We start from the raw sequence: 13,028 nt of genomic DNA on the forward strand, positions 1-13,028 counted from the left end.
TTAAGTTTGAACTGAAAGCTACAGTCCCAGGCTAAAGTTCTATTGTTTGGCATATGTGAGCATGTGACTTCACAAGTGCAACAGTATCTGATAGCACAGCTATGTGAGTCTGGTAAACTATAACTAAGGTTACTATGTGAGAAGAGTCTAGGATAATTTCTTCGGATTCAACTATGCAGTGTTCTACTTCATCGTGGCATATATGAATGTTTGATGTTGTATTCCAGTCTATTTCGTGTTGGCAGCCTTCATTATTTGTGTTCACTAAGAACAGGACATGGCTTGAGAGGGCACTTGCTCTGGTTCTACTATAAGCGATATCTCTCTGATGTTCTTCGAGATGTGCAGGAGGATGGACTTCTCAGTTTGGCCATAATATGGCTTCCCACAGTCACATATGATTTTATATGCACCTGGAAACTGAAGATGGTTGTGAGCCTGTTTTGGTTGGCTTAGAATTGATCTGAACTTAGGGAAAGTGGAAAAGCACATTTTTATATTAAATTTTTTCAAAATTCTTCTTAGTTTCCAGGAAAGCGAGCTGATATACAGTAAAGAGATATAACCCTTGGGGCTGTCCTGTATCTCTGTTGTTTTGAGGATGGCGGTATAGTTGTTTATTGATAGTTTTTGAAGAGTAGCCATTATTTATGAAGGTTCTTTAGAGATGTTGCAGTTCATTTTTTAGCTCCTCCTCATCTGACAATACAGACCTGGCACGATCAGCCAGAGTGGAGCCGATTCTTGAACTCTGTGAATAGATTACACAACTGATGCACTGATATTGCTTGAATTGTATTTGTTATTCTGACCCTGATTTCATTCAAAAAATGAGATTCTGATGAGTAAATAAATATTTTGATATGCCCTCCCAACACACACACACAAAAAAAAATCTTATGGGGGTTAGATCAAGCAAACGATACGGTGGCCAAGCAACTGTTCACCTCTACCAACCCATTTGTTTGAGAAGATGTTAAAAACTGTCACATATTCGATGCTAATGACAGAGTGCTCCATCTTGCTAAAAGATGGTGTTTGAAAGATTTTATCACCAATGGAGAAATTCGGCAGCATGGCAAGATACCTTTCTTCATAAGCTGTTGATTCTATAAAGAAGAAAGTGCCTATAATGTGAGAACATGATAAAATAAAAAAATATAAATGCAAAAAAGAAAAATCAGATTTATATGGATGAAATTCTTATATAAAAAGTTTTAAGATTTGAACTTACATAGTTTTTACTAAATAGTTCCATTATTCGTATATTGTCAGTTATTAAAATTTAAAACTAGTACAGAACTTTATGACCATTCTGTATTGTAATAATCAGTATAAAGAAAGCTGATAAAAAATTAAATATGTGTCAATCAGTTCACAAAGGGTCATAAACCTATAGCACATTAGTACTGTAAGTGAGCTAAGGGTTAGATTATTCAGAATCCCGGTTCTGGAGGCAAAACATGTAACTTTTTGCCACCCAATAAGTAGAATGACAGTCTCAAATCAGGCAATGAAAATCACCTACCACCTAAATATATGTCCAAACATCCAGATCACAATGAGATTCAAACCCTGTAAGTTAGAAAGCAGATATACTGTCCACTCAGCCAGCTAAGGAAATGAAATTAAGCTAAAAATTGAATCAGAAAATCTGTCACCACTTGTAGAAGCCAGAATGTTTCCAAAGCAGTCTTGAATTATATCTATGCCAATTTTAATGACAAGTTTTTTCCAAAGCAGCTATTAATGAATACAGAAATAACTACTTTCAAAACTAATCAAGCTGTTTACAGTTTTAGCACTTGAATAATCTAGCAAATTCCTAGATTATTCAAGTGCTAAAACTGCATTTACAAAATTAAATCAAGGAATACAGTGGTAATGGTAAGAAAACTATGATGGCATAGCTCGTGTGAATCGCTACTTTTTTTTATTTACGAATTAAGAGTTATTTTAGAGACCAGTTTTCTGGGAGTCCATATGACTGTTTAAGTCTTAAAAAAAAAAAAAAAAAAAAAGAAAAGAAAAACAATAAATTAAGCAGCTAAATACACATATTGGCCACTAAATCAGAACCTTTTCTGGCAATTTACATAAATATCACTTACAGCATATGTGCATCACCATGTGTTCTAGGCAACTATTTAAGAATGTTACTGGTCCATAATCATCAACAGTGTTAATCACAATGGAAAAAACAAAGGATCTTGCAAAGTTTAATAAAGGACTTATTGTGGGTGTCTGACTGGCTGGAGCCATAAAATCAGAAACTATTCTGGCAATGTACATAAATGTCACTTACACAGCATATGTGCAAAATACTAGGTCACGTGCATCACCATGTGTTCTAGGCCAGAGCTTCTTAAACTTCTTCCACTCGCAACCCCATTCCATCAGAGAAATTTTTACACAACCCCAGGTATATAGGTATATAAAATATACCTATATTTTTACAAGAAGTACAGGAAGATGGTTTAATGTTAAATCTGGTGTGAGACAAGGGTGTACATTATCTGCTATTTTATTCATTATCTATATGGATCACATTAGGAAAGTGGTATTAAACATGATATCAAAATTGGAGATGTTAATGTCAGCTCTTTGCAGATGATGTTATACTTCTAAATAAATCCGCTACAAGTCTGCACGATTCTCTGACTAAATTGAATAACTGTTGTAATAGATATGGTATGAAGGTCAGCAATAAAAAGACAAAGACAATGAAAATAAGCAGAATCATTGAAAATGTCAACTGTGTTGTGAATGGAGAACCTGTGGAACAAGTAAAACATTTCAGCTACTTAGGCACGATTTTTACTGAAGATGGTAAATTAAATATAGAAATAGACAACAGAATCAGCAAAGCTGGTAGGGTGGGAAGTCAATTGAATAAATTCATATGGAATAAGAGAGAAATTAGTCAGAACACTAAATTAGCTGTATACAAGACAGTGTTCAAACCAGTTTTAACTTATGGATCTGAGAGCTGGGACAGAAATAAAACACTTGACCAAAGATTAGAGACCGCAGATATGAGAGTCCAGAGAAAGATTAGCGGCATGAACAGATGGCATCAATGGCAATATCATATTATAAACAAGGATATTAGGAAAGAACTTGACATTGTCAGCATCCAGGAATGCATTAGCAGAGCTAATCTCAGGTGGTATGGTCACTAAACCGAATGGGCGAAGAAAGATTAGCAAAACAAGTGTTCTCTGCCAGGTTGGCAGTACAACGACCCAGAGGAAGACCAAAATATAGGTGGATTGATACGGTACAAAGTGCCTTAGACGACAGATATATAAGACCTGATAATGTTGGAGTCTTGACAAGTAACAGACTGATTTGGAGGAAAATTGTAGGTAGGAAGTTAGTAATGATGTAATTTTTTTCATGTAGTACATGGCAGGAATTTGATGATGATATTTTTACAAATGAAATATTTACTGATAATAAATCATAAAGAAATTTATTTTAAAACAATTCTTTGGTATACATATAATTTTACCATTTACATAGAAAATTACAATACAATAGTCTCGAATCTGAGCCGAGGTGTTTCTGGGTGTTCGTTGGCATTGAGTGACAGCATGCACAGTGCAAAGTACGCATGTTGTGTGTTCAGAACCAAGGCTGCAGTGAAGTAGTGCAATACAACACAGGCAAGCACTGCCAGAAACACCTCAGATTCATTGTGCATTTGATTTTGAATTAATTTTTGGTTGCTGCACATTCAGAAACCTTTTACTGTTGCCAAATTTTTCACGATCCCCACATCCAGTTACGCAACCCCATTTGGGGTCGCAAACCACAGTTTAAGAAGGTTTGTTCTAGGCAATTATTTAAGAATGCTACTGGTCCATAATCATCAATAGTGTTAATCACAATGGGAAAAACAAAAAATCTTTCAAAGTTTGAAAAAGGGCTTATTTTGGGTGTCTGGCTGACTGGTTTCTCAAAAGATTAGATATCCCAGGTGTTTAATCAGTGGAAAAATAATCCACACTGCTTCTGTAAAAGATGTAAACTCTGGTCCTAAGAAGTCTGTCAAGAACGAGATTGCCATAATCTGAGAAAGCTTGTATGGATAAACAGAACTTCCTGAATGCATCTAATGAAAGTTCCCGACCAATAACTCACTGAACTACGTGCAGGGAATTGAAGAGGATCAGTACTGGCAGTCAGTGGCAAGTATGTGTACATAGCTATGCTACTACCTCTTCAACTATCTTTAGCATAAACTGACTCTCAAAAAGAGATTTAAATATAATCAAAATCACTGAAACAAAAAAAGAAATTAAAAGGAACTATGACAACTGTTTTTTTTGATGTGATATACAGTGGAGTCGACAGAGACCAAAGAGCACAGGCAGGAGTCATGATTTGGATTCATAACTCTCTTTCAAAACAATTAAAACATTATAATTATGGAATGAAAGAATAATAGAAGCTAGAATAAAAATAGATAGAGGCTATTTATCAATAATTGGTTTATATGCCCCAGAAGAAGGAAGAGAACAGGATGATAATGATTTTTATAATCAGCTACAAAACATATATAAAATAAATAAAAATGATTACGTAATTTTAGCAGAAGACTTAAATCCAAGAATTAGAAACACGAAAATTAATAATAATATAGGAATACATGGAGAACATACTCTAAACAGGAATGGTAAAAAATTGATTGACTTTGTAGTTTATAATAACCTAAAAATAATGAATTCCTTCTATAAACAAAGACATACATAAATATACTTGGGCAGCAAGAGGATGGAAATCAATATTCGATTATTTTATATTAAATGAAACATCAAAATTTTCACTAGATGTTAGAGTTCACAGAGGATATGAAATAAGCAGTGACTACTTCCTTGTTAAAATAAAATTAAGATTACCAACTAAATGCCTACAAGTAACAAGAGCAGAAAGAAAATTTGAAACATTTGTTCATAAACTAGACTATTGAATGACACAAATGTACAATGGCTATATGAACAAAGAATTAACCAATATCTAGATAAAATAAAATAAAATGAAGAAATAGAAAGGCTTAATATAATAACAATACTAAATGCAGCAGCAAATGAAAGCTTAGGAAAGACCAAAAAATTCAATAAAAGGAAATAACTGAAGATTTGGGATGATACAATCAAAGAAATAATCAAAAAGAAAAAAGAAGCCTATCACAAATGGTTAAGCAGTAAAAGATTAGAAGATGAAATAGAATATAAAAGAATAAGAGCCACAGCTAAAAGAGAAGTCAGAAAAAGACAGAGAATCATGGAACAAATTTGTTTCTAATTTAGAACATGATTTATATAAAATAAGACCCAATGTATATAATATTTTGAAACACTTAAATGCACATACCAAAGAAAACAAAATTAAACACCGAATTGAAATTAGAAGAATTTCTAAATTACTACACAGAATTGTGGACAGACAAATATTTTAAAAAATTATTTTATTTTATTTTATTAACAACTGGCAAACAATAGAAGTTTATTAGATATATGAAGAGCCAAAGGCTTCAATTCGGCGACATATAACTTGTTTAAGTTAAGGGATATTAATATCCCTTAACTTAAACAAAATAGAAGTTTATTTTTCACTTGGTTAGATTATAATAAATTTAGTTTAATCCTTTATCCAAGTGTGAGCAAACAAGTTTGCACCTGAAAATATCTTCAGGACTGAATATGGTGTTGTACTACTTTACTGAGGTAAGGTAGTACAACACAAATTAGCTTGGTCCACCTTTGCTATGAGTTTCCCGGTGTTGTACTACCTTACCTCAGTAAAGTAGTACAACACCATATTCAGTCCTGAAGATATTTTCAGGTGCAAACTTTGTTTGCTCACACTTGGATAAAAGATTAAACTAAATTTATTATGGCAAACAATTAACAAAAATGAAAAAACTAAAGAAGAATTAGAAATCAGCCCGAAAGAAACAAGAAACGGAAAATCACCTGGAGAAGATAAGCTAGATTTAGAACTATATAAATATGCAGGAACAAGATTCAAAGAAAGACTCTTATTATTTTTAAATAAAATTTATTCAACTGGCATCCCCCAATAGAATGGAAAAAAGCAATTGTGATTCCTATCTTTAAAAAAGGTAATAGAGATGACCCTAAAAACTATAGAGGTATCAGTATACTAAATTCCTGTTACAAAATATATAGCAATATATTCCTGTTACAAAATATATAGCTATTTAAGAATCTTAAATAGCAAACTAATGATATATTCCAAAAACTTTATTTTAGAAGTACAGAATGGATTTAGAAAAGGACGATCATGTATAGACCCAGCCTTTTGCCTACAATTAATAATAGAGAAAAGAAGAGAATATAATTTAGAAACACATACTGCATTTATTGACTTTGAAAAAGCATTTGACAAAGTTAAAAGAAACATATTATTTCACATATTAAAAGAAAGACAAATACCAAATAATATCCTAAAAGCTGTCACAAGTATATATGAAAATAATCAAATACAAATATTATTAAATGACGAGCTATCATATATGAGAGAGATAAACCAAGCGGTCCGACAGGGATGTCCCCTCTCAGCAACTCTTTTTAATATCTACTTAAATGAAATAATAATAAAATGGAATAAAAATTTACATCACGGAATTAAACTTTCTCCTACAGTGAACTTAAACACTCTCCTTTTTGCTGACGACCAAATAATAATTACAAATTCTGAAGATAACTTACAGAAAGCTATTTTAAATCTAAATGAGATAGCCGAAGGTTATGGTATGATAATATCAACAGAAAAATCAAAAACTATAGCCTTTAAAGAACAAGATCCAGCAAGAACTAAGATAGTAATAGATAACAAGATCTTAGAACAGGTGAATTTATTTAACTACCTAGGATGTATGATCACATATGAAAATGAAAAAGATATAAATGTAAAAATTGCAAAATATTTAAAAATAACAGGTGTAATTAACTCTATATTTAAACCAAACCTAGTTCAAAACAAACCAGACTAAAAGTATACAATACATTAGCCCTACCAGTCTTAATGTATGGAAGCGAAATCTGGACAATAAAACAAAAAGACAAACAAAGATTAACAACAGCAGAAATGAAGTTTATGAGAAAAACTGCAAAGTATACCCTATTTGATCACAAAAGAAACGAAGATATTATGAAAGAATTAAACCAAGAACCAGTAACAGAAAAAATTAAAAAATATAAATATAAATGGATGGAACACGTTCAAAGAATGAAAACAGAAAGATTACCAAAACAAGCCTTAAAGTATAAGCCATTAGGAAAAAGAAAACCAGGACGTCCTCTTAAACGATTCAACGATGACTTCTAAGGCCGGAACAGGTGATGCTAGGCCTAAATCCTTGATACGCATGATGATGAAATATAATCAAAGGGTATGATTTTAGATTCATTATTCATACTTTTTTGTTAAAAATTACAAGCACAGATTGCATGTTTTGTATGCCTTTTTATATAAAATGTTTGGTATAAGTACTATGATCTACATACTTGTTATACTTTTATTTTATGAAATACAATATACAACATATTTCTATGCTTATACAACTAAATGCATATTTTATTATCTATCTTATACAGTAGTGTTGAAGATGGAAGCTTTCAGTCAGTGTATCTTACTTGTAATTACATATGGGACAGTAAAATGTGGAATTTAACTCATGATATGGTTCACAAATTGAAAGTTTATGAACCATATGAAAGTTTGTGAACAAATTGAAAGAAAAAAAAAAAAACAAGAAAAAAAGTGGAAAAGAATATGCTCAGCTGCAACACTTAAAGAAAAGATGCTCTCCCATTTGATAAGATCAAGAACAGATGTACAGGACAGTATTAGTTACATTATGCATTCAAAATGAAAATGGGCTGCAAGATATAGCACAAGATTCCCTAAATTATTAACAGGATGGAGACAGTAGGCAAAGGGGAAAACCAAGAAAGAGATGCCAAGATGAAATTGATAGGAATGTTGTAATGGAGAAAATTGCAGAAGACCTACATCTAGCAGTGGAGTGATCCAGATTGAAAAAGAAAAAGTATATAAACATGCTTATGAATTTTCCTCATTTCAATAATTAGGTATCATTAGAAATTTAACAATAATTGTTATAAAAATTACTGTTACATTTTTTTAAGAAAAAAATCTAAATAGGAGTGGATGCTACTTGATTCACTGCTCGAGGTGAAAAAATGTCTTATCACAGCTCTCCATACATGAGATCCAATATAGCTAAATGATATGAATGCTAATTCCTGGTAGAAAATAATCAAAGCTAAAACAGAAATGGACAACCTAAAATGTTTTGTGTGAATGGGTGAGAGAAAGAATTCTTTACATATAAAGATCATTTAGGTTACTTACTTTTCTAAAAGCTTTGATTTTTCTTTTGTCAACTTATATAGCCTAAGCTTCTTTTCTGCAAATCTATTAAGATAAAATTAGAACAAATTATAAAAATCACCCTTATTTCAATAATTATAATACACAGAAATTTTTATAAAAAATTACTGTTCATTTTTTTAAAAGAAAAAACTGAATAGGAGTGGATGCCACTTGAATTTATATTATAAATATAAAAATATCAAAATTACTTAAATATACTGTCCTAAATCAAGTAAATCATTCCAAGTTCAGAATTTTTTTTAAAAAATTCTCAGAGAATTTACAACAGTTTTAATTACTTTACAGTACAAACTATTACCACCAAATAATTTTCCTTCATGAACATCAAACAAACCTCAAAAACATTTGGTAGCAGTTATGCATACATCCTAGTATAAATATGAATTTGTGTAATTTCATGGCATTAATATCCCAGATAGATATAAGTTTCCTGATTGAAGACCAATAAGAATGCACTTAAACTGCAAATATAAACAGTGAACAAGTGACATATCGTTTACAGAAACATAAAAAATTCAGAATGCATTTAAACTTCATTACTTGACACATGTCTTATATCAATTCAACCAAATTTTTCTGGTAACAAAAGAACAGGAAAACAAAATAAGTAGTCCATGTTAAAAGGGGAAAAAATTAATATACAATAGTTACCATTAATGAAAATAAGAAACCTGTTATATTTTTATATGAAATGCAAGTTTACTTAAGCAGTTCTTTATCATAAGCAACATTACTACAAACAGCTTGATAACAGCATGTGATATGCAAAATCCCAACTCTCACAACTTTCTGCAATGATCACATTTACTCTGAGGCATGACATAAAAAATTTATATGGAGGGTAATCATATTTCAATTCCACTGATCAAAGGATACCTAAAGCAACTGCTGAATCTACAAAAGTATAGTATTAAGCAAGTAGAAAAATATGAATCATCATCATCAGCTAACATCTTTTATTCACTTATTGGGAGTAGGTGAGACAGTTTTAGAGGTTAGGGACCATTTGTGGTCCCTAACGCAATATTTTTAATTTCTAAATTAGTATGAGTTCTACAGTCGATTTCCTCAACCATAGAACAAAGTTTCCAGGAGAAAAAAACCCTGCTTGCCCTTACCAGAGATCGACTAACTCAGGAACCAGTTGAAGAATAGGTTTAGAAAAAGTTCCTCTAGTTGGTGCTAGAATCAAATCAAATACATTCCTTGTGCAGCCTTTAAATATTGTATTATGATGAACATTTTGCTTATCATGATATTTTCCATCCTATAAATCAACCAAATATAAAGAATAAAGAGATGATCCTATAAATACCACATTTTATTCATCTCACCTGCTAAAAATTTCTACTGAAATTAAGATTTCAAAAATGGTGTAAATAGTAATGTGATCTCAACGATCATATTAGCATTGTACATGCCTCTGCCTCACGGTCACAATGTCAACACAATATCTGTCCTTCACAGTTGGAAAACTTAGATTTAAAACTCACCTAGAAAGTGAGAAACAGAAAATGCTTTATAAGAGCTTTTCAACTAAGGTTGGTCAGTGACAGTTTTTGATCCTGAAAATTCAGGATCACAATTCAGGCTTATTTCACCTGCAAAAAGCCAAAAATGACACAATTAGCTGACATAATATAGCTTTAATTACATCAATTGTAATTCCAATTAATCACAATCAAACCACACAAAACTAATTTCCCCCCTCCAGAATTGGCCTAATAGCCCGAAATGCTCCAGCTGTAAATCCAAATAAACCAAACCAATCCCGTCCCGAAATACTGCTTAAAGAGGGCATTTCTGAAGGGGAAATCTCTTCTTCACTAAAAATCTGGGTAGTATCAAAAATGAGATCAGACAGAGTATATAGGTATTAAATATACATATAAAATTATTTTTTTTTTTATGTTGAGCCCATACACGAGAGGTTGATAGAGACAACCTTTAGTACATTAGTACTGTGTATGGGTTGGGAAAGAAGGTACTTGTTCATGCTGGATTTGAATGACTGTATATTGTACTCCTTAGAGAACACATCCAGGGGGAAGACTGTTCCATAGTATAGTAGTTGCAGGGATGAAGGAGGAGGAGAAGAAACATGTTATGTGGGTTTCAAGATGCACTGCGTAAGGATGTTGAACAGCAGCTGCATGTGTTCCAACGAGCTTAGTACTAAGTGGGAGAATTATTGATGCTATTTCGGATGAACATTTTCCATGGGAATATTTGTAGAAAACACAGTGCAGAGACCAATTGTCTGTGCAAAAGTGGGGGCAGGGAGTTGATAACAGATGAGTCATTAATACATCCTGAGGATGCAATGGTTGTTATCCAGGAGAGGTTTAATGTCAGAGTAATTCCAAGAGAAATCTCAGATTGTCTGAAAATGTGGGTGTTGTCAAAAATAATACTGGGGAAAAATGGTTCTTTTTTTTTTTTTTTTTTTTTTTTTTTTTTAAATAAGACAGTAGTGGGTTTTATTTGCATTGAAATTGACTAAGTTATCTGAACCACATTGGAAGATGGCTTGGAGGTCTGAATTGAGAGCAGTGGCGAGTTGTGTGGAGTACCAAAAGAAAGGGAGGAGTGCAATGTGTTGTCGTCTGCAAAGAGGTAGGCTGAAGTAAGTCATTGATATATAGTAAGAAAAGGGTTCGCGAGAGGACAGAACCTCAAGGAACTCCGGCATTAGTTGAATGGTGAGAGGATAAGGAGCCATCCACCACCACCACCGCCCATAGCGTACATCCAGACAGAAAGCTGGCAATCCAACTACAGAGGTCTTGAGATAGACCAAACGATGGCAGTTTGCTTAGTAAGCCCATGTGCCAGATCCGGTCAAATGCATTGGAGATATCAAGTCCAACCGCTTGAGATTCACCAAACTTCTCCATGGCATTTGTCCAGAGATGGGTGACATATGTGAGCAGATCTCCTGTTGATTGGCAGCGATGGAATCCATACTGGCAGTCGTTTATTAGACAGGTAGCTTCAAGGTAGTGCAGGAGTTGGAAATTGATGATTTTTTCCATTAGTATAGACGGAAACTGAGGTGAGTGAGATAGGGCAATAGTTGGATGGCAGTGACTTGTCTCCCTTCTTGGGAATGGGTTGAATATAGGTCAATTTCCAAGCTGTGGGATAGATACCAGTGGAGTAAGACAGTATATATATGCTACATAGGACAGGAGACAGTTCTGATGCACAAACCTAAAGGACAATTGGAGGAATGCCACCAGGGCCAGGAGACTTTTTTGTGTCTAATTTAAACTGATCTCTTTCTGACAAAAGGATATAGTGGGCGTGGGCATTGTATGTTGGGCATCTGAAATGGTTGGGGTCAATATTTGCCATCGTCAATTATGCATACATTGGAAGCAAAGTGTAAGGCTAGGAGATTGGCCTTTTCTGTAGGTGATGATGCAATGGAGATATCTGGGTATGACAGAGGTGGGAATAGTGTTGGGCAGAAGTTACGACCGATTGCTTTGGCGAGGGACCAAAAGGCTCGGTTGGCACTTGGACAAGCTGCTAATTTCCTACTTTTTGCTCTTTTGAACTCTGTTTTGGAAGCATTGATTGTTTTTTTGCATTTACTTCGGGCTTGGGTATAAGCTCTGAAGGAGGATAGAATTCTTGATTTGAGCTAGTAATGATATGGTTGGTTTTTCATTTGTACAGCCTTGGCACATCTTTTGGAAAACCAGGATTTAGTTAGGGAATGGCAGGTCAGAGTACTGTTGGAAATGTATGATTCCATGCCAGTAAAGATTACTTTGATTATAAGTTCGGTGCATGTATTTGGGCTGGAAGCAATAGTCTAACCATGGAAATGAGGCATAGAAGTTGCAGAGGCTGTCCCACTTGGCACTGTTATAATGTCAAACTACTTTTGTATGGGTGTGGCTGTGTAAGCGTTGTTGCATGGGGGGAAGAGATGAGCACTAGGTTGTGGTCAGAATTGCCTAGCAGGCCCTCTACATTCACTGTGTATTTGGAAGGGTCATTGGTCAAGAAGAGGTCTAGGGTATTTGGAGAGTGGTTCAGGTTGTAAGGTATTCTGGAGAGTAGAGAAGCTATTAACTTAGCCAATCAGACCAAGTGCATTTAGAGGATATTTAATTTGATGTAACTGGAATTATGAATGAGACAACTAAGCCCAAGTAATGCAAAAACTAGTGAAGATTTCTGAGAATTGCCACAGCTGGAAAATTCCAAAGACCTGCGAAGAATGACATCATCACATCCAGAGATTAATACGTGACCATAATTGCCATGGATAAAGAGCTCCAAAGCCACGCGAAGAATGACATCATTATGTCCAAAGGTAAATGCGTGACCAAATTCAAGAGATGCACACGTGCACAAAGAGAAGTCTGGGCCTATATGAGGCAGCTCGCTGAAAAGGAAATTTGTCTTAGGGTTCCCTTACCTGAGATCACCGTCATGCAAGATTTTGTTGTCCAGAATTGAAGGAGAAGTGTCGTTTGTCGTCTACCTGGATAGCCACCACATGAGAAATGTGTCAAGGTATTGTGGAAGGAAGGAGCTGTACATTGCTGCCATGTTAAGGA

At 33.9% G+C, this 13,028-nt stretch overlaps 1 protein-coding gene across 1 annotated transcript in view; it reads right to left on the bottom strand.

Moving 5' to 3' along the window:
- The window catches only part of Atg14 (autophagy related protein 14), a 125,820-nt gene that overhangs the window by 94,823 nt on the left and 17,969 nt on the right, over positions 1–13,028 (bottom strand). The window contains exon 2 of the mRNA XM_090411173.1: positions 8,410–8,472. Coding sequence (XP_090267299.1) covers positions 8,410–8,472 — 63 coding nt within the window. The remainder of the gene's footprint in view (positions 1–8,409; positions 8,473–13,028) is intronic.

Source organism: Typopeltis vanoorti, chromosome 21, assembly GCF_054136105.1.
Source record: "Typopeltis vanoorti isolate ZY-2024b chromosome 21, IOZ_Tvanoo_1.0, whole genome shotgun sequence".
In the NCBI taxonomy this organism is placed as follows: Eukaryota; Metazoa; Arthropoda; class Arachnida; order Uropygi; family Thelyphonidae; genus Typopeltis; species Typopeltis vanoorti.